General features: G+C 49.3%; 7 protein-coding genes and 2 non-coding genes across 12 annotated transcripts; 4 read left to right on the top strand and 5 right to left on the bottom strand.

Annotated features, from left to right (window-relative positions):
• The first annotated feature begins 1,181 nt into the window (after nt 1-1,181).
• Nucleotides 1,182-3,886, top strand: H257_04911 (hypothetical protein). Its single transcript, XM_009829568.1, has 4 exons — nt 1,182-1,292; nt 1,349-1,514; nt 1,586-2,158; nt 2,717-3,886. Exons 1-4 carry the CDS (start codon nt 1,199-1,201, stop codon nt 3,732-3,734), a joined length of 1,851 nt encoding a protein of 616 aa, XP_009827870.1. The 5' UTR covers nt 1,182-1,198; the 3' UTR covers nt 3,735-3,886.
• Nucleotides 3,887-4,661: 775 nt separating this feature from the next.
• H257_04910 (hypothetical protein) lies at nt 4,662-7,987 on the top strand. Its single transcript, XM_009829567.1, has 16 exons — nt 4,662-4,810; nt 4,866-5,011; nt 5,081-5,171; nt 5,263-5,355; nt 5,425-5,639; nt 5,695-5,996; nt 6,066-6,169; nt 6,219-6,259; nt 6,306-6,457; nt 6,537-6,616; nt 6,676-6,761; nt 6,841-7,008; nt 7,080-7,269; nt 7,464-7,568; nt 7,650-7,751; nt 7,893-7,987. The coding sequence occupies exons 1-16, from the start codon at nt 4,706-4,708 to the stop codon at nt 7,962-7,964; spliced, it is 2,052 nt and encodes a 683-aa protein (XP_009827869.1). The 5' UTR covers nt 4,662-4,705; the 3' UTR covers nt 7,965-7,987.
• A 1,051-nt stretch (nt 7,988-9,038) lies between these two features.
• On the bottom strand, nt 9,039-9,110 carry H257_04909. The gene has a single exon. It is a non-coding gene; the product is annotated as a tRNA-Met (tRNA).
• Nucleotides 9,111-9,423: 313 nt separating this feature from the next.
• H257_04908 (CMGC/CK2 protein kinase) lies at nt 9,424-11,443 on the bottom strand (the record flags this gene model as incomplete). Its single annotated transcript, XM_009829566.1, has 2 exons — nt 9,424-10,390; nt 10,431-11,443. 2 exons carry the CDS (start codon nt 11,441-11,443, stop codon nt 9,424-9,426), a joined length of 1,980 nt encoding a protein of 659 aa, XP_009827868.1.
• Nucleotides 11,444-11,722: 279 nt separating this feature from the next.
• H257_04907 (hypothetical protein) lies at nt 11,723-15,166 on the bottom strand. Its single transcript, XM_009829565.1, has 10 exons — nt 14,617-15,166; nt 14,256-14,562; nt 13,948-14,200; nt 13,161-13,806; nt 12,687-13,025; nt 12,508-12,636; nt 12,184-12,430; nt 12,077-12,126; nt 11,947-12,009; nt 11,723-11,881 (listed from the first exon to the last, which is right to left on the bottom strand). Exons 1-10 carry the CDS (start codon nt 15,094-15,096, stop codon nt 11,768-11,770), a joined length of 2,628 nt encoding a protein of 875 aa, XP_009827867.1. The 5' UTR covers nt 15,097-15,166; the 3' UTR covers nt 11,723-11,767.
• A 37-nt stretch (nt 15,167-15,203) lies between these two features.
• Nucleotides 15,204-16,334, top strand: H257_04906 (CMGC/CK2 protein kinase). Its single transcript, XM_009829564.1, has one exon. It carries the CDS (start codon nt 15,256-15,258, stop codon nt 16,285-16,287), a length of 1,032 nt encoding a protein of 343 aa, XP_009827866.1. The 5' UTR covers nt 15,204-15,255; the 3' UTR covers nt 16,288-16,334.
• A 1,043-nt stretch (nt 16,335-17,377) lies between these two features.
• H257_04905 (hypothetical protein) lies at nt 17,378-20,992 on the top strand. 3 transcript variants are annotated; one of them, XM_009829562.1, is made up of 7 exons: nt 17,378-17,495; nt 17,562-17,657; nt 17,711-18,047; nt 18,118-18,336; nt 18,755-19,322; nt 19,399-19,638; nt 20,329-20,992. In XM_009829562.1, exons 2-7 carry the CDS (start codon nt 17,586-17,588, stop codon nt 20,903-20,905), a joined length of 2,013 nt encoding a protein of 670 aa, XP_009827864.1. In that variant the 5' UTR covers nt 17,378-17,495; nt 17,562-17,585; the 3' UTR covers nt 20,906-20,992. The 3 variants fall into 3 exon arrangements, with proteins under 3 accessions (XP_009827864.1, XP_009827865.1, XP_009827863.1); XM_009829563.1 differs by lacking the exon at nt 17,562-17,657; XM_009829561.1 differs by having other exon boundaries at nt 17,378-17,657.
• Nucleotides 20,993-21,129: 137 nt separating this feature from the next.
• On the bottom strand, nt 21,130-23,394 carry H257_04904. Of its 2 annotated transcripts, XM_009829559.1 has the most exons (4): nt 22,932-23,394; nt 22,602-22,870; nt 21,851-22,189; nt 21,130-21,734 (listed from the first exon to the last, which is right to left on the bottom strand). In XM_009829559.1, exons 1-4 carry the CDS (start codon nt 23,338-23,340, stop codon nt 21,264-21,266), a joined length of 1,488 nt encoding a protein of 495 aa, XP_009827861.1. In that variant the 5' UTR covers nt 23,341-23,394; the 3' UTR covers nt 21,130-21,263. The 2 variants fall into 2 exon arrangements, with proteins under 2 accessions (XP_009827861.1, XP_009827862.1); XM_009829560.1 differs by having other exon boundaries at nt 22,602-23,394.
• A 1,878-nt stretch (nt 23,395-25,272) lies between these two features.
• Nucleotides 25,273-25,344, bottom strand: H257_04903. The gene has a single exon. It is a non-coding gene; the product is annotated as a tRNA-Met (tRNA).
• Between the last annotated feature and the right edge of the window lie 5 nt (nt 25,345-25,349).

Here is a 25,349-nt window from a genome sequence, read left to right as displayed (position 1 = left end):
CACCAGCCACTTTCCAATTCAAAAGTATCAGACAGAAAATATTTTTTGTGATATATTTTGAAATATATTCAATTTTCAGTCAAATTATTCCGAAATAGAGGACGTTCATTGGCTAGATTTGAGAAAGCATTGCATTTGCCAAAACATCTTCACAGTCAACCTAGGGACTTGATCAGTTTATACGTGCATGCATGCAACCACAACCATTAATGGGTATTTAGAAGGACTTCGACATCTCATAGTAAGCTATTACAATTCATTTATCGTAATATAGCGTTAGGATTTCAAGCCCATTGAGCTACAGTACAAGCATGGAAGCAATGCTGCAGTGATGGCAGGAGTAAACAAGGTAATCGATCAATATCGCGAACTTTGTCATTATACCCAATCCAATGGCTTAATTCTGTAATAAGGAGTTTTCATTGGATATGATTATATTCAGCAAAAGGATCAGGAAACCACCTTGAAGTTCAAAACTAAATTCATTTTTATGTTGTCCCAGGTATAATATTTTTAAAATTAATATTCCATGCATACAAAACTAAGATATTACGACCGTTCGCGAAATACAAAGCCAAAAAAGTTTCACCAATTCTTTAACGTGACGCTATTATTTCCAAACTCAAATCGAGTATTGGGATATTTCAGGCACTTCTTGGCACTAAAAAATGCAGCTGGAGATTTATATTTTCCAACGCTACCCTTAGATTTTTTTCATTTGAGGGACATTTTGTGGTAGAGTGCTTCAAACATTTGACATTTTAGTGCACAAAAAGTGTTCGCGATATTGATGGTTTACCTTAGTATTAATACTACTACAGCAGTAATACTGTACGGTAGAGCTACGTAAGAAGTACCACCTCCGGTGTACTTGTAGAATTTATTCACATTTTTTTATTGTCAAGGAACGCAGCTAAAATGAGCAATGTTACAGTAACTTTACAGTTAATGGGTTTGAAACACATCAAACTTGAGATCAAATACTCAGCGATCAAAAGCACAGTACAGCAGTTCGTACGAATTCTTGTACTGTTAAACGTTATGGTTGTATTGATAGTGTACTTTCGTACATTACATCGAACATCATCTGAGTTGACTACAATAATGGGTGGAAAAAGCAGAGTGTATGTATGCACTTTGCCTTTGTATGTCGTTGGGCCACATGGCCACATGGGTCTGTCCTTCAACCATCTGGTTGATGCCAGCGTTGAAGGGCAGGCGTCACTTTGGATTTCCCTCCGTCCTTGCACATCACACCCGCTCCATGCTTCCGTACGGCTCTGAATCCCGAGGTAACGTTATCGAAGGCATGCCCAGTACTCGCAACCCTTGACCATCACCTCTCTAGAGCTCAAGGCCAACGCTGTGCGCATTTCGCGCAAGTCCACCGAGTACTCGTGGAAGCAAATCGCCGTGGGTGCATCGCTCACGGTCATGGGGGTGGGCTACTGCGCGACGTTGCACAGCATGATGAACCAGCAAGCTGCAACCTTGTCGGCCATGCAACAACAAATGTACGGCCACCTCTAGCCTACCTTGTTAACACTTTTGAATGACACGCATGTCCATATTATGTATCTTGTAGGACCTCGATGTCGTCCAAGAGCAATAGCCACGCCGGCGCGAACGTCATCCTCCCGTTCAACCCGAAGGTCAACACCGCCAAACAACCAGCTCAACCTTTGGCGGCGCTACCGCACAAGTATGCTGTGGACCACGTCACGCCGCGCAAGACGCAGGACTTGCGCGGCACGTGCTGGGATTTTGCTACGATCTCCGTCCTCGAATACACGTACCGCCAACAAGGCATCGCCAACGGGTGGTTGGCCCCTAACACGTACGTGTCGTTGTCGGAACAAGCTTACGGCGCCGATTTGCTCCGGCTGTGCACGACCGTGGACAAGAACAAGTGTTACTTCACGGCGACTCAAAACACCACCGAGGGGGGCTTCGTGCTGGAGCTGCCCCTCCTGGCCAAAGACATCTCCATCTTCCCAGATGCTGTCTGCCCCTACGTGGCCGCGCCTGGCAGCGACACCGTATGCCCCGGCCAAACTGAAGCCGCCAAGAAAACCAACCCCCTCAAGGTCACCGTCAACAAGTACTCGACCCTCATCGACGCCGACGACATCAAGCGCGCGTTGGTTACAGACAAGCGGTACAAATACGACGACTACACTAGCCATATTTGGTTCATTATTCTATTTCCATTCCATATTTGGTGCATTATTCTATATCCATTGCAATGGAGCAATCAATCGTGCTTTCAGCCATAAAGTTGGATTTTGGTGCTGATTTACCAAATTCATCGTCGATTTCTGATGCTGAATTAAAAAAGTGTCGCTCTGCACACTACTTTCAGTCATACACTAATTCGATGTGGAATGATTGATAGAGAATTTGATTGGCTACTTGATTCGTGTTCTGTGTTTTGATTGGTCGATCGATGGTATGGATTGAGCTCCCCACTTCAATTTCGTATCGACTTGATAATATGTATGGGAGCCAAGTTCTGAAGATGACTTGACCATATTCCGTCATGCAATGTGCAGTGGGCCCAGTTGATGTATCCTTGATGCGTTAGTGTATATATATATATGTATGATCCTTGGTGCATAGTCTAGTATGTGGGGGGCTACCTTCCTATCTAACTTGTCCAAATATACTCCGACAAGACATGCCATTCAAGGGGTTCATTGTCGTGCTCTATTCGTAGGGCCATGGCATTGAGCACGGAGATGGCTGTGCTGACCCACTACCAACCGTGTGTGGGGGATTTGACCAAGGACCCTCGCTGTGACGTGGCATCCCCACAGTGCACGCTATGTCCGCCCAACTCGTTCCAAACTGCGTGCTGCATTCCCGTGGGCGAAGGTGAAGATTACAACATGGACGGTGAGTTCATTGCGCACTACGGTATGGAGAGCGAAGGGGGCCACGCAATGACAATCGTCGGATACAACGACAACTACCGCACCCAGGACGGGGCCACGGGCGGGTACATCCTCAAGAACTCGTGGTGGGACGGAGTTGATCCAGTGCTGGGACCCAAGCACGCCCGCGGCAGCCACAGCATCCGGTACTGGCTGCAGACGATCACGGCATTCGAAGAGCGCGCCGCGTGCCCGAACTCGGCCAACCCAAACAACTGGTACTCGTGCCAGGGTAGCACGGGGGTGATTCAAACCAACTCGTTTGCGGGGCCGACCAAGTCGGTGGTAGCCAACGCCAGCCTAGACATGTGCTTGACCGAAGCAGTTCGTCTGGACGCGCAGAGCCAAATCGCCCCGCTGACCCTCCTCTGCCTGGACAAGACCAAGTGCGACCCGTCGCTCGCGTACTACAGACGCAACCTCACGAGTGTCGGTGATCACTTCAACGTGCTGTGTCTGTTTGAGTACAACTCGACCAAAGGCGCAGTGTCGCATGATGTGTGCTTTCCCCCGATGCTGCTTATGGACATTGCCCATACGCTTCAACCGGTGGCGTCGGAACTGCGAGAAAACGACCCTGACCACTGCGGGTTCTACTTTTACCCGTATGACAAGCAGCTCCAGCAGTACCAACGAGGGTGGGAGATGACAGTGGACAACTTGGATGTGACGTGGGCCGCGCAGTCGTACGCGGCCAACGCCGCCAAGTTCCCCCACCTGGACTACTCGCTCGTGAAAGCGTCCACCAAGACCCAGCACGCCAACCCCATCTCTGGCCCGTTCCCCATTGTCGGCGCTTAACCACCAGTCGTCTTGTTTGTGGTGTGGTTGTAATATATGAGAACCATCCAGCATCGCCCATGTTAAAATGACAATACTGCTGAGCAAAACAACACCAATTTATGTATTACTTCGAAGTAATAGTAAGCTTACTGTAGTCGGAGCAGTTCCACTAGAAATACTGGAGTGACCAGCACAAATTATGTGTTCAAGCGTCTTCATTCTGCCCCTGTACTCTTATTATCGCATGGTCATTCAAAGTAGTCAAACCCAATAAATATATTTGGACTTTTGTGCTGATTTGCCAAATCTATCGATTGACTCACAAATAAAGTTTGTGACAGTTCGTGAAGTCCCCCACTGTTTGTCTTTTCTGTCGTCCAGTTTCACATCATCACACACTAATTCGGATGTACAATTGGTCGAAGAGTAGATTTGATTGGCTAGTTGATTCTTGATCTCGGTTTTGATTAGTCAATCGATTATCTGCTGATTTGGTTAATCTGCTCATTCGATTGAGGCCCCCCACACCAATTTCGAATCGACTTGACAATACTGTACTACTTACAGTACTGTACTCAATGGAAGTGCATTTCTACGACAAAACCAACATTCCTGCTGAAACGATGTCATCGCAATCCCACCATGACGGAACCGTTTCATAATGAAACCGTTCCATCGGCGATTTGATTGCACGTCATCAGGCACGATAACAAGACCAAAGCACAGAACTGTACCAAAGGTAGATACAGGAATATCGAAAATAACGTTCCTGTAATCGATTGTATTGACGCGTTTCAGGGTGTTTTGCTAGGCGCATGCGATCTCTGCTGCTTTGAGTGGCGTCGTTACAAAATGGCGTTGAGTGAGAATTGCGCTGTCGAGTGGGTATCCAAAGGTCATTGTACCAACATGGGTACTGTACGACATTCGTAAGTGCATACGTGGTGTCGATCATTGCGTCATTTGACCAACGACGCCACCAAGAAACCATGCACATCCGATCACTGGTCATCTTGCTGTGGACAACCGTTGCGGTCGCGTCTAGTGGCGACAATGACAAATGCGGGCACGATCACTTGATTGATCGGTTTATGGTACCTTGGAGTTTCTGCGGGCTTGACCTAAACAACTAACTTTCCTTCGCCGTAGAACTCGATGGACCCTGCTTCAATGCAGAACCATCAGATCTTGGCCGACGTGACCCCACACGACGACGGTCATAACGCCCGTCGATCGTTGAGCGCGGCAACATACCAACCACTTCGTATCGCGTTTGACCTCTCCAAGCTACACACGTAAAGGATCCGTACACATCACTTTGGCTGGATGATTTCAATCTTTCCACAACTATATGTGGTTACTAGGGATCATGGGTTTGCGTGCACTCGTGTGGGGGACATTGTGTCACTCGACGGGAAAAACTACAATTGCACGGCCAACGATATCCTCACCGATGTACATACCTTGGATTGCATTAATAATAATGTCGACGACCCCTTCCTCACTGACAAACATGCTAATCCCCTCTTGATATTATTTCATTCAGGACAAATTGGATTTTATCACGGGCATGTTGCTGCCCCAAGCACAAGACTACTTTGGCTCGATCTTGTCGGTGCCCCCTGTTCAGACGCTGAAGGTCGTGCCCATCCATTGCTCTATGAATTGTTCCTGGAATAAATCTCCAATGTTTATATGTTTGTAATAGGTGGACGGTTTAAAATGCGGCAACCCCACGGACTGGGCGTGTTGTACTGGCAACTTTCCCGCTCAGTTTTCAACGCCCGGCACGCCCAACGCCGACTTTTTGCTGCACGTGACGTCGCGACCGGTCGCTGCGGGCATTGTAGCGTGGGCGATCCCTTGCAACACCGATCAATATGGCCGCCCCGTGTCTGCGCAAGTGAACTTTGGCCCCCAAAAGTATGTAATTTCATACGCTCTAGGTTCAATTCAGTGTTGACATCCGGTTTTGTAGGCTTAGCGCCGACCCCGCCAAACGTATGGCGCAGCTTGGCACGATTTTGCATGAACTGTCGCACGCGCTGGGGTTCTCTGCCATGCTGTTTGGGTCGTACAAACCACGAAATACAGGGGAGGGACCCCCCGTGCAGCAAACTAACGGCCCCAACGGAACGAAAATCACCCACCTCGTCACCCCCAAAGTCAAACAGTTGGCCCAAGAGTACTTTGGCTGCTCCACGGTGCCGGGAGGGGAGCTCCAGAGCGACAACGCCCTATCGTATTCCAGCCATTGGGCCAAGCGCCTGTATCTGAACGGTAAAACTCAACCGTGCCAATCCTGAGGCTATCTTCTCCTACCTCTAACACCAAGGGGGGGTATAATAGAGTATATGATGGCCACGACCAGCGCCAACCCCATCTATTCCGCGTTCACCCTTGCCGCCTTTGAAGACAGCGGGTGGTACCAAGTCAACTATACCCGAGCGCAGGTAGGCAGTCTTTTCAATATTGGCACTAACTAATCAACGAACCAACTAGCCGCTGCGATACGGCCATTTGGCGGGGTGTGCGTTGGCCACGTAAGGAAACATAACATTTTTACATTCATGGAATGACATGTTGTAGGGGCCGATGTACCGAGTGGAAGGCCCCGCTGTGCTACAGATCGTCGGATCAAGATTGTACCCCCGATTACACGAGCAAAGGCGTGTGCAACTTGGGCCAGTTTGCATCACCGATCCCAGCTGCGTTTCAGTACTTTAACAGCCCCACGATTGGTACGAACGTCCCCTTGAGTTGACATGGCGATCGATCACAGGGGTTCTCTGTTCATGTTTGATCGCTAACACTAAACAGGTGGCACCGATGACAAGGCCAACTATTGCCCTCGGTACGTTCCCCTCAGTGGGTCGGACTGCCGCGGGTTTGGCGCCACCGTACGTCTCCTGTTGACAAGTCTACAATATATATATAAAGCAACCTGACACGACTGTAGCCATCGGCTCGCGGATCTCTTTTGGAGAAGATTGGGCTCACGAGTTTATGTTTCCGGGGCGCCCTCTCCAAGCCTTCATCCTCACCGTACGTTGGGCTATTTTATTGCCCTGAACTGGGAACAGGTTTCCTCGTTACTGTACTCCCACTAACTACTATTTTATAGGCCGCCAGCGTCGACGTTGTCGTCGTACTGCTTTGCCGTCCAAGGGTGCACACCCACAGCGCTACAAGTCGCCGTGGGCACTTCGGTCGTGTCTTGTCCGTTCAATCAATCGTCGATTCAAGTTGCGGTGGAGGACGAGACGGGAGCCAACTACACTGGCACCATCACGTACGTCTATAGGACAATCATGTAGCCGAAGTTTCAGTTCATGAATGATTGATGGAAAATCACGTGCAAAGGTGCCCACGCAACCCCCGAGACTTGTGCAGTGTCAATGTTTGCTCCAATATGGGTGTGTGGACGTCAGCAGGATGTGTGTGCACCGCTGGGTACACGGGCGTCGACTGTTCAGCATTGGAATGTCCTCGCAACGACGTGACAAGCCAAGTGTGTTCAAATCAAGGCACGTGTGTGGGGGGGGCGTGTCAGGTAAGGTAGTCTTGTGTCTAAGCCATCCATTCAGATATATAATAATTTGCATTATGATGATGATTGTGGTGGTGGTGGGGTGTCTTGACCTTCGCAGCACTATGTAATTGAGTACAGAAATGATCCGAGGAGTGGTAGTAGCTGGTTCGTAAACAACGCTATATTCACTGACCTGCCTGTTTTCTTTTTGCTAGTGCGATGAAGACGAGGCAACTGGGGTGGCATGCTCTCGCCCGCCTCTCAAAAAGTCGATGGTCGTAGCGTTGATGGACCTACAGCATCGTGTCCTGCTCCTCTGTGTACGAACCATCATTTGGCATGCTATTCCGTCCAAATTCCTGGTTGTCTCTAGAATAATGACATCTCGTTGTGTCTTGTAGTGTTTTTGTGCTGTGGCTGGGGGTGTTGTGGCGATGTACAGAAGTCGGAGGGCCCGGCGCGCGTCTACTTTTCCCAAGCAAACCAAAATGCTCTACTTGCAGGTATGTATAAGTATGTGTGTGAGCTATCGATCATCCAAGACATTATACATGTGAATCGCCAAGAATCGATTTATTTCGGATGTCTGTTTGTTGGCATTGCTTATATGCGTGATTTGCTCATCATGTTGATTTCAATCTCAGGGCGGTCAAGACAAGGGGTCGTACGGCACAACCCAAGATACGTTTGTCCTGTCCATCAACAATGAAGTGTAAAGCCGCATGTAATGACCACCACGAATTTATTGTCTCGTATCGACCTTTGGAAGTTTTATTAAACCAAGAGAGGGGGGGCGTGTCCCCCCACAAGATGAGCATACTGTTCCACTTCCAGGCCCAAATTACCACAGCGGTTTCGAACATGACGAGCTGTTTATCCATCCAGAAAAGCGAGGGGTGGCTCACGTCCTCATGGACTTCCTTTTTAGAGATATATGGAGAGAATTCGGTGTAGACCTGCCAGCAATTGACAGGAAACCGCTCCACGTCTCCCGTGTTGATGTGAATGAAACATGAAATCGAAAGAGTTTGAGCCTGTCAACAGTTGCGACTTACGGCAGCGTTGTCATGGTTATGGTGGAGAGGAGTTGAGTAGCACACGAGTTGCATTGTATGTTGGTTTGTATGTGGCAAGAAAAAAAATGAACAAAAAACGACACTTACAACTTCTCATATCACCCGCCTCCGCTCACACTGTCTTGGAATAGCAACAGTGGACGTTCATCAACAGCCACGACCCGGACTTGCGTCCACAGCACGTGCGCCGACATCCCGAGTCAACGAAGGGGGTCACTTCCGATCCTCAAAGTTATTGGTATCGTCTACTTTGGAAAACAAAGTAAAGATGACTGCACTATAGAAATGATCCTGTTCAAGTACGGTCTTACTTATCATAAAGCTCGCAAGGTTCAATAGCTACAATCCAAACTCCCGTGAGTGAAATAATGATTTATACGCCCAATCATCTCACTGCAATCACTCCACCACATGGTGTTTTACCCCAGTTACCCCCCCCCTCCTTCACCAACCACCTTATCAAATCAATGCAAATGCTAACTTGGTAGCTATAGCATGCTAGTGTATATGTACAATAAAGATGATGGGACTCGTATCCCTTTAACCACTACTGGTACGACTTTGTACTTACTAGTAACCCGACGACATGTTGCACTAAGAGACGACTTTGCCCCCCGAGAGATTGAAGTGGTGGTGGCAGCAGATGGCATCGCCAAAACGTTCTTGTGGTGTTGCAGTTGACAAAAGGGAGTTTGTATGGGGCCAAAAAGGAGCTAGCACTTCCTGGTTTCGATCCAGGGACCTTTGGGTTATGAGCCCAACACGCTTCCTCTGCGCCAAAGTGCTGTGGTATGCTATTTATCTTCCATCAAATAATATGTCTACTAAAACTGTCAAAACTATAAAACCTTGTACTACTTCAGTATAATATGTTATTTTTTGTTCCCCCTGCCTGTTTGGATTATATTCATGTGCACGTGCAATTACAATGGATATATGCTTATAGTAGCCCCCGGCCATCTTAGCTTTTGCCTTTTGCCTTGGGCATAGAAAGAAAGCTATAGCTGCTGCCTTAACGCTTGGAAGAAAGCCATGATCTAAGTAAGCACAAGCATGGAGGCAGGGAACGAGGAAAAGTCTGCACGGATATTTGTCTTGTTTATGAGCTGGCGTCGGACGGGCTGGACGTGTAGTCGAGCTGCTTCTTGCTCTCGTGGTAGTCGCGCACGCTTTGAAAGTACGGATGGGCCATCGCCTCCTTGGCCGTCAGCCGTTCCTGGTGGTCAAACTTGAGCAGTCCGTCCAAAAAGTCGAGCGCGTCCGCCGACACCAAGTGCTTGTTGTCGGGGGTGACGAACTTGTCCCAGGGCTTCTTCGAGTGCGTGCCGAGGATGCCGTCGTACTGCGGGTCCAGCTCCAAGTCGTATGTCGTTAGGTAGTCGAAGAGCTCCTCTGTGCCTTTGACTTTGGCGATCTTGACCAGTTGGTCGCAGTTGTCGTGGCCGTGGAAGAACGGCTCCTTCTTGAAGATCATACCGGCCAACACACATCCCACGCTCCACATGTCGAGCGAGTAATCGTACTCTTGCATGTCCACGAGCAGCTCCGGGCCCTTGAAGTAGCGACTGGCCACTCGAACGTTGTATTCTCGGTTCGGGTGGTAGAATTCGGCGAGACCAAAGTCAATGAGCCGCAACTGGCGCTTCTCGTGGTCAATCATGACGTTGTGGGGCTTCACGTCGCGGTGCATGATGCCGTTGGCGTGGCAAAAGTCGAGGGCTTTCAGCAGCTCAAAGATGTAGTACCGAATGTCAAAGTCCGTGAGCGTCGGGTACAGCGTCTTAAAGTCGGCGTTGTTGATGTACTCAAACACGAGCGAAGGGGTCTTCGACTGCGGGTCGCGCACGACGTCGAGGAGCTGGACGATGTTGGTCCCGCCGCTCAGGTTCTGCAGGATTTTGATCTCGCGCTTGATCTTCTTCTTCTTGACAGGCTTGAGGATCTTGATGCCGCATTTGCTTCCGTTGGCGGCGTTGACGCCTTCAAACACTTCGCTGTACTTGCCGCGCCCGATCTTGCGGCACACCTCGTACGCGTAAGCATGGAGGCAGGGAACGAGGAAAAGTCTGCACGGATATTTGTCTTGTTTATGAGCTGGCGTCGGACGGGCTGGACGTGTAGTCGGGCTGCTTCTTGCTCTCGTGGTAGTCGCGCACGCTTTGAAAGTACGGATGGGCCATCGCCTCCTTGGCCGTCAGCCGTTCCTGGTGGTCAAACTTGAGCAGTCCGTCCAAAAAGTCGAGCGCGTCCGCCGACACCAAGTGCTTGTTGTCGGGGGTGACGAACTTGTCCCAGGGCTTCTTCGAGTGCGTGCCGAGGATGCCGTCGTACTGCGGGTCCAGCTCCAAGTCGTATGTCGTTAGGTAGTCGAAGAGCTCCTCTGTGCCTTTGACTTTGGCGATCTTGACCAGTTGGTCGCAGTTGTCGTGGCCGTGGAAGAACGGCTCCTTCTTGAAGATCATACCGGCCAACACACATCCCACGCTCCACATGTCGAGCGAGTAATCGTACTCTTGCATGTCCACGAGCAGCTCCGGGCCCTTGTAGTAGCGAGTTGCCACTCGAACGTTGTATTCTTGGTTTGGGTGGTAGAATTCGGCGAGACCAAAGTCAATGAGCCGCAACTGGCGCTTCTCGTGGTCAATCATGACGTTGTGGGGCTTCACGTCGCGGTGCATGATGCCGTTGGCGTGGCAAAAGTCGAGGGCTTTCAGCAGCTCAAAGATGTAGTACCGAATGTCAAAGTCCGTGAGCGTCGGGTACAGCGTCTTAAAGTCGGCGTTGTTGATGTACTCAAACACGAGCGAAGGGGTCTTCGACTGCGGGTCGCGCACGACGTCGAGGAGCTGGACGATGTTGGTCCCGCCGCTCAGGTTCTGCAGGATTTTGATCTCGCGCTTGATCTTCTTCTTCTTGACAGGCTTGAGGATCTTGATGACGCATTTGCTTCCGTTGGACGCGTTCACGCCTTCAAACACTTCGCTGTACTTGCCGCGCCCGATCTTGCGGCACACCTCGTACGCGTCCTGGTCCCCCCAGCTCACGTTCAAGTTCTCGTAGTCCCAATACTCACGCGGCCGCGACTCGCACACGTCGGCATACACTCTGGCGCGGGACATCGTCGGCGGTCGAGGTTATTTGGATGGTGGACTACTGGGTGGGGAAGGAAATCCAGTAAAGTTCGATTAGCCAGTCGACTTATCCGGATGCTTATAGGAGTCGTACTTTAACGAAGGGGTTTCGGGGTTCCGGTGTTTCGGGGTTTATATGGTGCACGGGGTTATTTGGCATTTGCCCCAAATAAACGGTGATGACGATGCCATGTCGCTTGAATATGCAATGGAAGGAAGCGAATTATATACAATTTAGGGAGCGCTTCATATTGGAAGTAAGAAATGTTGTTTATGTTCATTCCATGATTCTCGTAGTTAGTCGTTGTTAAATTACATTTTGAAGCCATCACGACGCTTTCTTGCCTTGGACACGATCGGGCACGACTTGGAAGTCGAGAGAAGCGGCGGTCGCTTGTCTTTTACTTTAATTAGTCTGTCGTCTTCCTAGGATTTCCAATAATACTAGTATTTAGGGTCATTTATAGCAACAACTAAGTACTATACAGTACCTCTTGTCGACGAGCGCGAAACAACTTGAGCTTTCGTTTACTGGCCTGCAATGCCGTGTGGGTCTATATGTACGTGGTCAATATCTTCCGGGAATGGTCACTTTTTAATCCTAAAAAACATGCTACTTACGGGGTCTTGCTTTTGGCGAAGCAGGCCGAGCTCTGCCGTGGGGTACACCCCTAGAATAGGCATATTCACACACAATTCACTTTGACGCAGTGTGCAGATATCCATACCCAACGCCACGAGCGTCTTGACTTCGTCCGTCGCTGCTCGCTCCACTTGCCAAATTGCTTCTAACATATCCTTTTCTGCAATAATTTCCAAGGGCATGGCATCATCATCTTGGGACGCATTCAACGATGAACAAGTGTCGGGGTTCCACGCCGAGAAATGGGCAAGCAGAGCACGGTTCGACCCTTCAGTGGCCATCTTTTGTAGAAACGAGACCAACGTCGTTCGAAGTTGCTGGTTTAAGAGCTCCTACAGCCTCCATTCATGAGCAAACATTTATAATACTATTGCGTCGACTAAAAGCCTCTGATTTCCCCAACTACTACCTCTAATAGAGAGCTCGAGTGTTTGATCTGACGTATCTCCATGGCGGGGGCCATCACGTCGTCACACCTTCCGCGGTGCGTGGAGTGGCCACCCAGGACCTGCACGCGCTCTTCGGGTGTCAAGAATGGCTACAATGATTACAGCTTAATATCCTCCACCTTGTCGACAGACTGCGTACTTCAAGGCGGTGGTGGGCTGCACACAGATGACTCGTGGTACCTTGGGCTGCTGCTTCGTCCAGGCACGATCGCCAACTGCAAAACGAGCCCAATATGGACGACGATGCAGCCAAGGATGGCAAGTCACCCTTCGTGACTCCAGTGGAGATGGCACATTGACCAGCGTTCGTTCCGGTGGTAGTGTACTGAACGACCAACGCGGACGGGGCGTCTGCACTTGCACTGGGTGTGTGTGACTGCAGCAGCAAGCCAGGGGTGTCCACGATACAATACGCCGTGCCTTGAAACCCAAAGCTCGGTCGATAGAGTGCATACAAGCTCCCTTGAGCCATCATCACCTACATGGCAACAACCAACCGGTCTTTCAAAATGCCATACCACAAATAGGTACAGCTAGCTAGCTAGCTAGCTTCTCCTTTTCGTAACTTCATCCATGTATAGTTGTTGGTGCCGCCGCTTCTAATGCAACGTACGCTAGGGTCGCGGATGACATACGTCGCGATCAACGCGCGTACTGCGTCCGACGATATGGGGCGAAGGATGCTTTCCAAGAGGGGGTTCGAACTACTAGTAGTACTACTAGCTCGGGTGTCGTGTGGCACCGCCATATACAAGTGCGACAGCACATGCGACCCAAACGTTTCCGGGGGGTACCGCAGGCGCAGGTTTGTTTGCAAGTCGGGGGCGAGGGTCCCCCGCATGTCGATGTACGTGGCCGTTTGAATCAGATGCGATACGTTTGCTGGGGCAAAGTGCATACTCGTTCGTTCGGGAGAGGGACCAACACTCTCGTCGTCCCCACGATTCAAAGCCGACGACGGCGGGCTGGTGCAACGGACAGCTCGCACCACGTGGTCGTGTGAAGTGACGTGGGTGATTCGAAACGGTCCTGCAAAATCCCGTAGGGGTTCCTTCGCTGGTGAGTTTGCTGGGTAGCGTGCGGCGAGGGCGGTGGTTTGGGCCACGGCGGCATGTTGCTGGAGGTTTGGCGAGGCAATCCGGACAAGGGACGACAGTGGCTGTGGTTCAGATGACAAAACAGTAGTATGCGGCGGACATGTGTGTTGGAAATCGTCGAGGCAATAGTAAATGCACCCGTTTGTAGGTGCTTGGAGCGGTCTAACACAAACAAAGGGGATGTTTTGAACGCGACGACGACGATCCATTGAGTTGAGTGTACGAATATAGCTGTAGGAGTGGTTCTAGTAAATACTGTAGTAATAGTAGTAGTAGCAGTAGCAGTAGTAGTAGTAGTAGTACCCGTGAGGCACTAGGGGGAGCCATCGAATCGTGGACGAACTCAATGGCGTGGTGCACGTGAATCCGTCCGGAAACAGCGGATGAGGTGTCGGCGGCGGTACTTTGACCTTGCTCTTGGGTCGCTTGAAAGCACTCGGTCTGTGCAATGCGCTCCACTCCCCAACCAATCGATGCAGCGATTGAAACTGGCTCGCCATGCATGTGTCGTCAACGCCCCCGATGTGTCGGGGGACCACGAGCCGCGTTTTGCTGTCTAAACCGGAGGAGGCGTTAGCATCATTTCGCATGATCGTCGGCGAATGGCGTACTCGAAGAAACGGGAAACTTGGATGGACTAGTAGTAGTAGCAGTGCCAATTCTCTGGTTCACTGCTAATATGCGAGTGATGGTTAGCTCGGGCGATGCCAGTGTAGCGCTAGCCAGTGGCAGATCCAGCTGTGCTGATAAGTACGGAGCCAGGGCGGTCGTCCAGGCCACAAACGACGGGTTCTCGACATAAGTAGCGCTTGGAGTGAGCATTTTGGGAGGAATGTCCACCAGCGACGCAACACTGAAGTGCTCTTCGCACCGTTTGGCAAAGATGGCCCACGCATAGTTCAGCTCACACGTAGCCACCTAAAGATAGAGTTCATTAGGAGCTCGGCTACGCTTGAAGGTGTCATATACTACCATCGAGTCGACACTGGATTCCTGCGTCTCAACGCGCTGCTGGGCCCGTGCTATCGCCTTTTGGATCTCGCCCAAGCATTCAAAGAGGAGCACTTGCAGCCGTCGGGTTGCCATAGCTTGGACGGTAGCCACGTGGTGGTCCATAGCCCGTACGTCCTCGTCGACCGTGAGTTGGATTTCCTCTGCATGAAGATGCACGTGTTCCCGCCGCATTCGAATGTACGCAAGACGCTCTTCTGCCAAGGCCCGCCGTCGCTGATGTTCCCGTCGCAGTTGACCAACCACCGCGACACCTTCTCGTTTGATTTCACTTTCCACGGCGCGATGGACCGCGGGATGCTTCCGAAGCTCCATGACCATGCAACCTACAGACGGCGCTGGCGGCGGTACCTTCTCAGAGGACGAGCTGCTGAGCGCCGCCTTGAGCTTGGCAAAAGTCTCGGAGAACGCATCCGACTCCGCCACGCTCAAGTAGATCATGAAGCGGTGCAAGTAGCCAAGATACCGAAAATTTTCGTTGCTCCAACACCTACTGTACCATACTGTACTCAATATTTCCGTTCAATCATATCTTATTGTATTCAAATCTACGTCCTTTATATACCATCCGACGTTTCGATATTTTGCGCAATAAGCACCATGTCCCGCTCCAGAGTCTACGCTGACGTGTGTGCCTCGCGTCCTCGAGGGTATTGGGACTACGAGAACTTTGACGTGGTGTGGGCAGACCAGGACGCATACGAAGTGCGTCGGAAGGTGGACCGAGGCAAGTACAGCGAAGTGTTTGAAGGTGTCCACGTCGCCAGCGGCAGTCGATGCTGTGTCAAGATCCTCAAGCCTGTCAAGAAGAAGAAGATCCAGCGGGAGATCAAGATCCTGCAAAACCTGCGCGGAGGGCCCAACATCATCCAGCTCCTCGACGTCGTGCGCGACGTCCAGTCGAAGACTCCGTCGTTGGTGTTCGAGTACATCAACAACTACAACTTTAGGTCGCTGTACCCGACACTCACAGACTTTGACATTCGGTACTACATGTTCGAGCTCCTCAAAGCCCTCGACTTTTGCCACGCCAACGGCATCATGCACCGCGACGTGAAGCCCCACAACGTCATGATTGACCACGAGAAGCGCCAGTTGCGGCTCATTGACTTTGGTCTCGCGGAATTCTACCACCCAAACCAGGAATACAACGTTCGAGTGGCATCTCGGTATTACAAGGGCCCGGAGCTGCTCGTGGACATGCACGAGTACGATTACTCGCTCGATATGTGGAGCGTGGGATGTGTGTTGGCCGGCATGATCTTCAAGAAGGAGCCGTTCTTCCACGGCCACGACAACTGCGACCAACTGGTCAAGATCGCCAAAGTCAAAGGCACAGAGGAGCTCTTCGACTACCTAACGACATACGACTTGGAGCTGGACCCGCAGTACGACGGCATCCTCGGCACGCACTCGAAGAAGCCCTGGGACAAGTTCGTCACCCCCGACAACAAGCACTTGGTGTCGGCGGACGCGCTCGACTTTTTGGACGGACTGCTCAAGTTTGACCACCAGGAACGGCTGACGGCCAAGGAGGCGATGGCCCATCCGTACTTTCAAAGCGTGCGCGACCACCGCGATGACGAACTCTCCGTGCCGATGGCTGACGTAGCCATGTCGGATTCATATTGATGTTCACGTTGCCATATGACTGATAATTCGGATCTGATGAATTTGCACTTCGATGTACTAGTTAGTAGGTGATATTTGTATGACGTGGCACTCTGACAGACGAGAAATAGTTTGTCTCAATGTCGTGTAACGTTACTGTACTACAGAGTAGATTATGTGTGTGCAGTCCGAGGCAAATCTATAGTAACGCTACTAGACCTACCGGTAGTACATACTGAGTATCCGGATACATGTGAACGGCCATTCATTCACTCACTTACACTTATCCGGTTTACATCCGCCACTCGGGCTCCCATTCTTCACCGAGTTCGGTTGACATGATTAGACGCTGCTTGATGGTAGTGGCGATAGTTGTTGGACTAGGTAATGCCAATATCGTGGCCAGAAAGTGCTTTCAAAGCAGCGAGTTCACTGGAGCGGCGCCACTCGTTCTCGTTTGAGAAATTCTACAGTACCTGGTAATCTCCATACATTCTTCAAATCCGGTGAACATTTGAAAATTTTGGGTTGACTGTGAGCGGCTGAGTTTATTTGACGAATACTACACACGCAGCGTTTGGAAGAATGGCAATATAGCCAAGATTCTTCCCTTTTGATTGGTACAAATTTCACACAAATCCAATGATTGGTCATAAAACCACTACTATTAATAGTATGTGGCAAGCATCAAACGTGCCAGTGATTTAGTGATTTGGGACGGAGTGGTACTTGTTTACCAGAGTACTACTAAGTTAGTACTGTATTAATACAGTAACGTTAGTAGCAATTGGAAATCACCGGATAAGAAGGGTTGCGATTTGCTGGATCAACTTTATCCGTATACGTGCATTGCCATGAAATACCAGTACAGGAGTGATTTTGAAGCAATTGCAAAGTTGACAAGTCTCTAGCATGCGCCATTGGAGCCACCCCAGTCAAGACTACCATATTGTCTTCATGTAACGTTATTCGTACAGCCGCTTATGACAACTGGTTCCAAAGTCCAGTTGCAATGGATCGCAAGTTGCTGCTACACACCTCGTTATGACGTTCTTGAACTGTAGCCACCGTGAGGGCTCGAAAATATTATTTCATTTTTATCATATATTAACTGGATGTTTGTATCAGCATTGAACAATGGGATTCTATTTTTCCTGTGCTTTTGCGCCGTTGGCTAATCCAGAAGTAACACTGGCCAAGGTGCGCTTCTTCCTCGCCGTCCTCGTTCGGTTCGTAGCAACAGTCTCGAATACTCTACATCTACATCGTCGTACTACTACTACTATCTTGCGTAGTACTAGTATTATACTAGTATACTCATGACGTTTTCTCGCCAATCCACGGGCAACGACAGCAGCTGCCTGGACACGACCGTGGCCTTGCCTTTCGTTGTAACGTCCACTGTCGATCGTTGTAACCATGTTGCTAAGCCATGACCGTCTAGGCCAGCAAAGTCGACCAAGTGGTGCAAGTGCGACCGATGAAAGCGCCGCGATCGTTGCCTCGGTCCACGTTGCCGCCGCCCGCCGCCACCACATTAATCCATGCGTTCCAACGCACCGTCCAACGCTATGGCTACCAGAAAGCAGTGCATGTCAAGTGGCAGGACAAATGGCATTCCCTGACATGGCGGCAATACTACACCCGTGTCCAAGAGTTCATGAAGAGTTTGATCCATGTCGGCATCCAGCCCCACGATGTGGTTGCCATCTCTGGCCTCAACGCAATCGAGTGGAACGTCGCGTACCTTGGCACGATCATGGCTGGCGGCGCCGCGACGGGTACTGCATTTCATCCTGTCTTTCGGTTGATGATGTTCACGAGAGGCTAACAACCAAGGGATGCATCCAGGCATGTACGTCAACTCGTCCAAGGATTTGAGTTTCTTTATCGCACATCACTCGGAGGCGCGAGTGATTGTGTGCGACAGCGTCGATAGCGTCGAGAAGTTTGTGTCCATTCAGCCGTCGTTGCCCCATCTCAAAGCGATCGTGTTGTGGGGCCACGACCTCCCATCTACGTATGCATCATCCTTGCCAGTGTACTGTTGGCAACCCTTTTTGGAGCAAGGTATATATATATATATATATACCACCTTCAAAGTTTCCACGATATATAGATCGCATGCCATAAATGCACAGTGCACTTTGCCCATTCATACATACATATATATATATATCATGTGCAATCGCTTCTATTATATATATATATATATATATTTACTAAACTCCATCAAAGACTTCACGATATATAGACCGCATACCATTGTGCACAGTGCACTTTGCCCATTCATAAATATATATATATATATATGCAATCGCTTCTATTATATATATATTTACTAAACTCCATCAAACATTCCACGAAAATATAGATCGCATTCCATTGTGCACAGTGTACTCTGCCTTTTCTTTCTTTTATATCTGTACATGCAATCACTTCTATTTTTCTCACTATCAATGATATATATAATTCTTCTTTTTCCTAGGACTGGCCATCACCAAAGGCACCGTGCGACGACGTATGCAGGCGATTACCGCGGGCCAGTGCGCGTCGATCGTGTACACGAGCGGGACGGGGGGCACCCCCAAGGGCGTGATGATTTCGCACGACAACTTTTGCTTCAACGCGTGGGCGATGGAAGCGGCCGCCACGTCATCGCAGCTGTCCCACCGCGACGTCCTCGTGTCGTACTTGCCATTGGCCCACGTAACCGCGCAGTTGGTGGACATCGTGCTGCCGCTGTGGGTCGGCTACGAAGTGTACTTTGCCCCAGTGGTGCGGAATGGTCCCCGCCTGGGCAAAACCCTCAAAGAAATCCGCCCCACGCGATTCTGCGGCATCCCGAGCGTATGGGACACCATGGCGGTCAAGTTCCGCGAGGTGCAAGGCGCGACATCCGGGCTCAAGAAGCACCTTGTCTCATTTGCCACGTCCCGAGCATGGAAGAAGACTGTGCAAAGTCAGTACGGGAGCACTGGGGCGTCTCCGTGTGGGGCCGGCATCGCAGAAAAGCTCGTGCTGTCCAAGGTCAAGGCGGCGTTGGGCCTGGATCGGTACGGTGGTTACTTTCATAAACATGTGACATGGTGAAGAAAACAAAAGGGTTTTTGATGGTCGTGGGATGGGTAGATGCAAATCGTTTTCCGTGACATGGGCGCCCCTCCGCCGTGAAACCACCGAGTATTACGGCGGACTCGACATGCCGATCCTTGCGTTCTTTGGGGCGTCAGAAACCACTGGCGTCGCTACCATCAACATGCAGTACGGATGGAAGCTCCACTCTGTGGGACGCCCACTCCCCGGCACAGAAATTCGACTTCAAAAGCAGTCGACTGAAATCCTAGTCCGCGGGCGGCATGTCATGATGGGGTACGTCGGCAGGCTCTCGGTTGTTGGCTCAGTAACACTATATTCACTTTTGTACGGGTACTACGTACGTATTGTCCTTTTACCCAACATTTGAATCTTTGTGATGAATTGACAATTACTAGTATCGATCGATTATTGTTTCTATGTCAAAAGTTGTCGTGGGGTGCTTGGTATCACACTATTTCAAGTCATACACTAATTTGACGTTGATGATGGTGTCCTGCAATCTAATTGGCTCAATAGATGATTCTTCTGTATATTACTAGTAGTTGGTTGTGTCGATTCATTCTCCATTGTGTCGCTCCAGTTTAGCATAAACACAACAATATCGTGCTTTCGAGTGAAATTTCATTGTGTTGTGGCGGGGTTTCTTGTTGGAATTTAAATCGATTTGATTGGCTACTTCAGATGAGCTCAAAATTATTAACCAATCAAAACCTTCTCAATGAAATTCAACCAATCAGATCGATTGTGGATCGGTTTAGTTGGCGCGATTCGATTGCACCCCCTCCCCCAATGTGTATCAAATCGGCAATATATCCACTTACTAGTTAGTGGCTTGGCCTTGTGTGTGCGATCTAGTTTACTTATAACTGTCGTCGATTGACGATGTATGTCCGGATGATTTTTTTTTACCGGACGGAACAGTGATTGGGCGTTGTGTGACACTGTACACCTTTCTTAAAATAGGTACCTCAAGAACGAAGCTGAGACACGGTTGGTTCTAGACACGGAAGGGTGGCTGCGCTCGGGGGACGGAGGCGCCGTGGACGACGACGGGTTTTACTCGATTTCTGGACCCTTGCACGAGCTCGTAACGACGGCTGGGGGCGCCGTGATCGCCCCTGTATCGCTGGAAACTGTGCTCAAGCGCACGATTCCAATTCTGTCGCATGCGATGGTCATCGGGCAGCAGCGGGAGTTCCTTCTCGCCTTGTTTACGCTGCGCGTCGAGTCGGATGAAGCGGATCGACCGACGGACAAGCTGGAGATGTCCGTCCGGACGTTCCTGTCGTCGATTCGGTCGAATGCGACGACGTTGGCCCAAGCCCAAACGTGCCCGAAACTCGCCACGTACCTCGACTCGCAGCTCCGCCAAGTCAACAAAGCCACGAGCAAACTCTCATTTGGCAACTTTATCCAGAAGTTCGTGCTCCTTCCAAGGGAGTTTAGCGTCGAGGGAGGGGAGCTCACGCCGACGCTCAAAGTCCGCCGCCAGGCCGTCTGCGACATTCATCATGGACTGATTGAATCCACATATGCCTGAGATCGAAACGAGTCTATATGTATGTATGTACTTTAAAGTATGTAAATAGTCTAAGTGCCACAACCATTGAAAGAAGAAGAAGAAGGCAGGACCATGGGTGTTATGTAGTGTTGTTGGACGCATGCATTGGGTATGTATGCTTGATCCCCGCTTTGCCCTCGATACTATGTAGATATATATACTAACAATATCATAGCAATTTAGAATAAAGGAACCACTATTAATAGTACGTACGTATATACTAGTATATTACGATTAATAGTCACAAGAATACTCACAGTGTTATATAACACTAGTCTTGACAAACAATATCGCGTGTAGACTCGCACGACGAGCATGTCTGCAACTGGAGACGTCGTTAGAGGCGTTGGTATCCACGAGATGCTGCCGCTTGACGAGTGGCTCCACCAACCAGCAACACCATACAACCACCAGCCGCCATGGCCACGTACCCTACCTCATACGACCATGTGGACATGGTTGTCGTCAACGTCGTCGCAGACGTCGGGAGGACGAGCAGCCGTCGCATGTACTTGTTAAGGAACTTTCCGTGGGGGTCCACCGCTCGTTGGAGCGCCACAAACTCGTGAAATTTGGGGTATACTGCGGCCATGTCGGTGGCGGTGAAGTAGTTGGCTTTGCCCGTGTGGGGCCTGGCTTTGTATTTCGTCAGCACCGCTTGCATGTGTCGATGGTATCGGTCGATTTCTCCTTCGTACTCGCCGTGGTGGTATACAATAGTCGAAACCACCACCGTGCGCCGTTGGTAAAACGGAGATAGCCACAGGTTATCCGGTTCGACATATCGAAACCCCAAGAACAGCGGCACCTACCATTAAACATCAATATTATTGTATTGTTGGGCTCGAGAGCTGGAAGCCGCATGTATATATATATATATAGAGAGAGAGAGAGAGATAGAAAAAAAACGTGGCCGGGCATTACATTGGGGTCGTGACGCGGGGCGAGGTTTGCGTGAAGGGTCAACATGTCGGCCAACGCCGCCGCGTCAGAGTCCACGGGAAGCATCATTTCCATTTCCGTAAACAAGTTTGTGTTGTTCTTGCCGTCTCGACCGAGTACTTTGTAGCTATGGTCGACACACGCCTTGGTATCATCGGGCCAATTGGTCCAGTTGAATGGCGCGGGGGTTGCAGGCACTGTCGTAAACACGTTGCCCCAGCAACCACTTGTGATGGGCATCGTTGTGTTCACGCGAAGCACGACGGTCACAGCTGTGTTGGCTGGTAGACCACTGAGGTACCATTGCGTTCGCTCAAATGTCTATTAGTACACATAACTGGGTCAGACAGACCCCCCCGACACGTTGTAGCAAAATGAAAATATATTTATGGGCTAATATATCCAATTCTGAGTGGATATGATTGGCTCTTACACAAAGAACAAGTGTATGCAGCCAATTAGAAGTTTCCCTGGCGTGATTCAATCTGGAATAGAAAACCACCACGGGTGTTTTGGAAATTCACAATGTTATGAAAATTGATGTCGATAAAAAAAATATAATAATCCAAGTAGATTTCAACGAGGATCAAAAATTGACTATGGAAACTTTCATACATCGTTTTAAATTGTATTCATTTTTTTGAAACTATATAGTTCAGATATCTTTTGATTAAATAATAGTATACTTTTAGCTTCCTAGTACCGAAAATTGCCCGTGTGGCATGTCACTTACCGCAAGCAAGGCGGCGCGGTGCAGTTGAAACGTAGCCAGCGGCAGAGTAAACGTGATTTGCTCCATCGTCCAAAGGGGGACATGGCGAAACGTGAGCGTGCTCACAGCCCCCAGCACCCCCATGCCCACGCGAGCCGCGTCGAAGAGGTCGTGCCCGGGCCCGAGGTTGACTAACGTGCCATTGGCAACGACGAGATCCATTCCAATAATGTTGTCCGAGAGGCAACCGGTGTTGCCAGTGCCGTGGGTTCCCGTTTGCGTAACACCAGCTACAAACATTCAAATGAAGATGGTGGTTAGATGCTGCAGCAGTGTGGGTGGATACGTTACCTGCGGTTTGAATGGCGACGGCGCCAAGGTTGGGCAAGGCGCGGCCGTGGGCTGCCAAGTAGTCGTTGACAGCGTATAGAGGTCGACCGGCTTGGACTGTGATTGTGTCGGCGTCGAAAGCCACGACGTCCGTGTACTTGTCGAGCGTCACCAAAGTGTGCTCGGTGAGCACGATGGGAGAGAACGAGTGGCCAGCACCCGCCACGCGGACGTGTGATGCCGCCTGCACCGCACGTTGCAAGCCAGTCGCCGTCGACGGGGACACGTGCACGCGGGGATGGCACACTTGGCGGGTGTCCCAGTTCGACCAAAAGTCCCCTCCGTTGGTCGCCGCCACCGCCACGGCCACCAAGGCCACCATTGACACACGACACTTCATGCGCAAGCAAAATCTGACATGTTGGATCATAAACTATTCGTACATTCGAGTAAGAATTATGACCAATAGTATTGATTGTACGGATAAGTGCTGAATACAAAGACCAAGATATACAGTAGTACTACGTAGTACTTTTCGGCCAAAATGTACCTGGTTCCATATATCTCCGTACAAAAAGGCGCCGGTTGGTTTAAATTCTATTACTCGATCAATTTTTCACCAATCGAAAATCTGAACCGTAACTTCTGTTGGGCTTTTCCAGTTCTATCGTTATTACGGTATATTTTCCTAAATAATATCAATACAAAGTTGGAATAGCTGTCGAAAGTCAAGGCATTTATTTGTAGTCTTTAGGTGACTTGCACCATAGTAGTATATTGAAGAAACTACAAAAATAAGGTCAGGTCTGGATGCTATATAAAAATGGCATAAAATGGTCGTTTTTAACGGCAACTTTTCCTAGAAAAGTTGCCATATTCGAAAAATGGAATAAAGTTTAAACATTTATACCACAATTTTCTTGAGAATCGGGTGTTTTATTGGTCCAACTTTTTTATGGCGGTTTGTGTTCACGTTGACAGAAGTCTTGCACTTAACAATCGGAAATCGAATCATTCTTCCATAATTACAAAGTTGTTTGGATGCAAGTTGAACTTGCATCCAAACAACTTTGTATATACTTCGTTTCTCCCTTTTTTCCAGGATATGAGACTTTGGGTGTTTTACCGCGCCAAAAATAACCCCCTCCTTCACCAACCACCTTATCAAATCAATGCAAACGTTAAATATTAACTGGGTAGCTATAGCATGCTATGATGTACTGTACAACAACGATGATGGAACTCGTATCCTTTTACTGTTACACCACTTTGCGTTTAATTTCAGCTTTTTTTCAAAATATTACCACCAACCTCCGATTTATTTCACCTAACACCCATTTTAATTCACCGAACCTCCATTATATTTCACGCAGAATTGAAATTTGGCCATTACATTTCACCCAACTTCCGACATAATTCACCCAACTAACGGTTAATTTCACCTTTCGAAAATATATTTCACCTGACTGTGAACACCGGTATATTTAATGGAAAGTAAATTAAAACCAACCCAAGCAACACATCTACGACATCTACGGCTCAAGCACCAACGTTCAAGTCTTCCATGTTCTCAGCACAGACATAAAACGGTTCAAGGCGGGCCATATGGACATGCAAACGATTCGGCTCAATTCCTAATTCATTATTGAGTTAAATACAATATAAATGCACTGAATACAGTACCTGCAATTGCCTCATCAGCTGTGTGTTCCAAGTATTGCATGCGAAACACATTTTGAGTCTGTCCGTCTGGCGGTGGCCCCATAAAGGCCGCGACTCGTTCGCGCAAAGATGTCGTAATGCGGCTCTTCAACACGATCAGGTTCAACATCGGGGAGTACGGCTCTAGTTTAAAAAACGAAGCGTCTTGAAACGTCATGTTAGCGATCAACAGAGAGACGTACCGGAGTTTGTGGTGCAGGGATGGCCTCTTCCGTAGAGTGCAGATTCAAAAATCAAGAATCCCAGCCCTAATTATAACACCTGTTAGATGAAATATATTTTCTAAAGTTGGAAATAACCGTATGTTGGGTGAATTATAACAGAGGTTGGGTGAAATATATCGCTGATGTTTTACATCGACGTGAAATATAATGGAGGTTGAATGAATTATACTTCGTACGTTGAGGGGTTATTTTTGGGTATTCTCTCAAAAAAGTATTCCTCACATTTTGCATTTCCCAAAACCATCTACCGTAGTGCTATAATAATCCAAATCACAAGCCTGATCCCTGAAAAGCAAAAGCAGTCATAAAATTCCTAAATTGACTCCCTTGAAGTGGTGGTTGGCAGCAGATGGCATAAAACGTTCTTGTGGTGTTGCAGTTGACAAAAGGGAGTTTGTATGGGGCCAAAAAGGAGCTAGCACTTCCTGGTTTCGATCCAGGGACCTTTGGGTTATGAGCCCAACACGCTTCCTCTGCGCCAAAGTGCTGTGGT

This window comes from Aphanomyces astaci (genome assembly GCF_000520075.1).
Source record: "Aphanomyces astaci strain APO3 unplaced genomic scaffold supercont1.9, whole genome shotgun sequence".
Lineage (NCBI taxonomy): Eukaryota > Oomycota > Saprolegniomycetes > Saprolegniales > Verrucalvaceae > Aphanomyces > Aphanomyces astaci.
The sequence above is the reverse complement of the archived record's forward strand: the minus strand, read 5'-3'. Positions and strand labels throughout refer to the sequence as shown.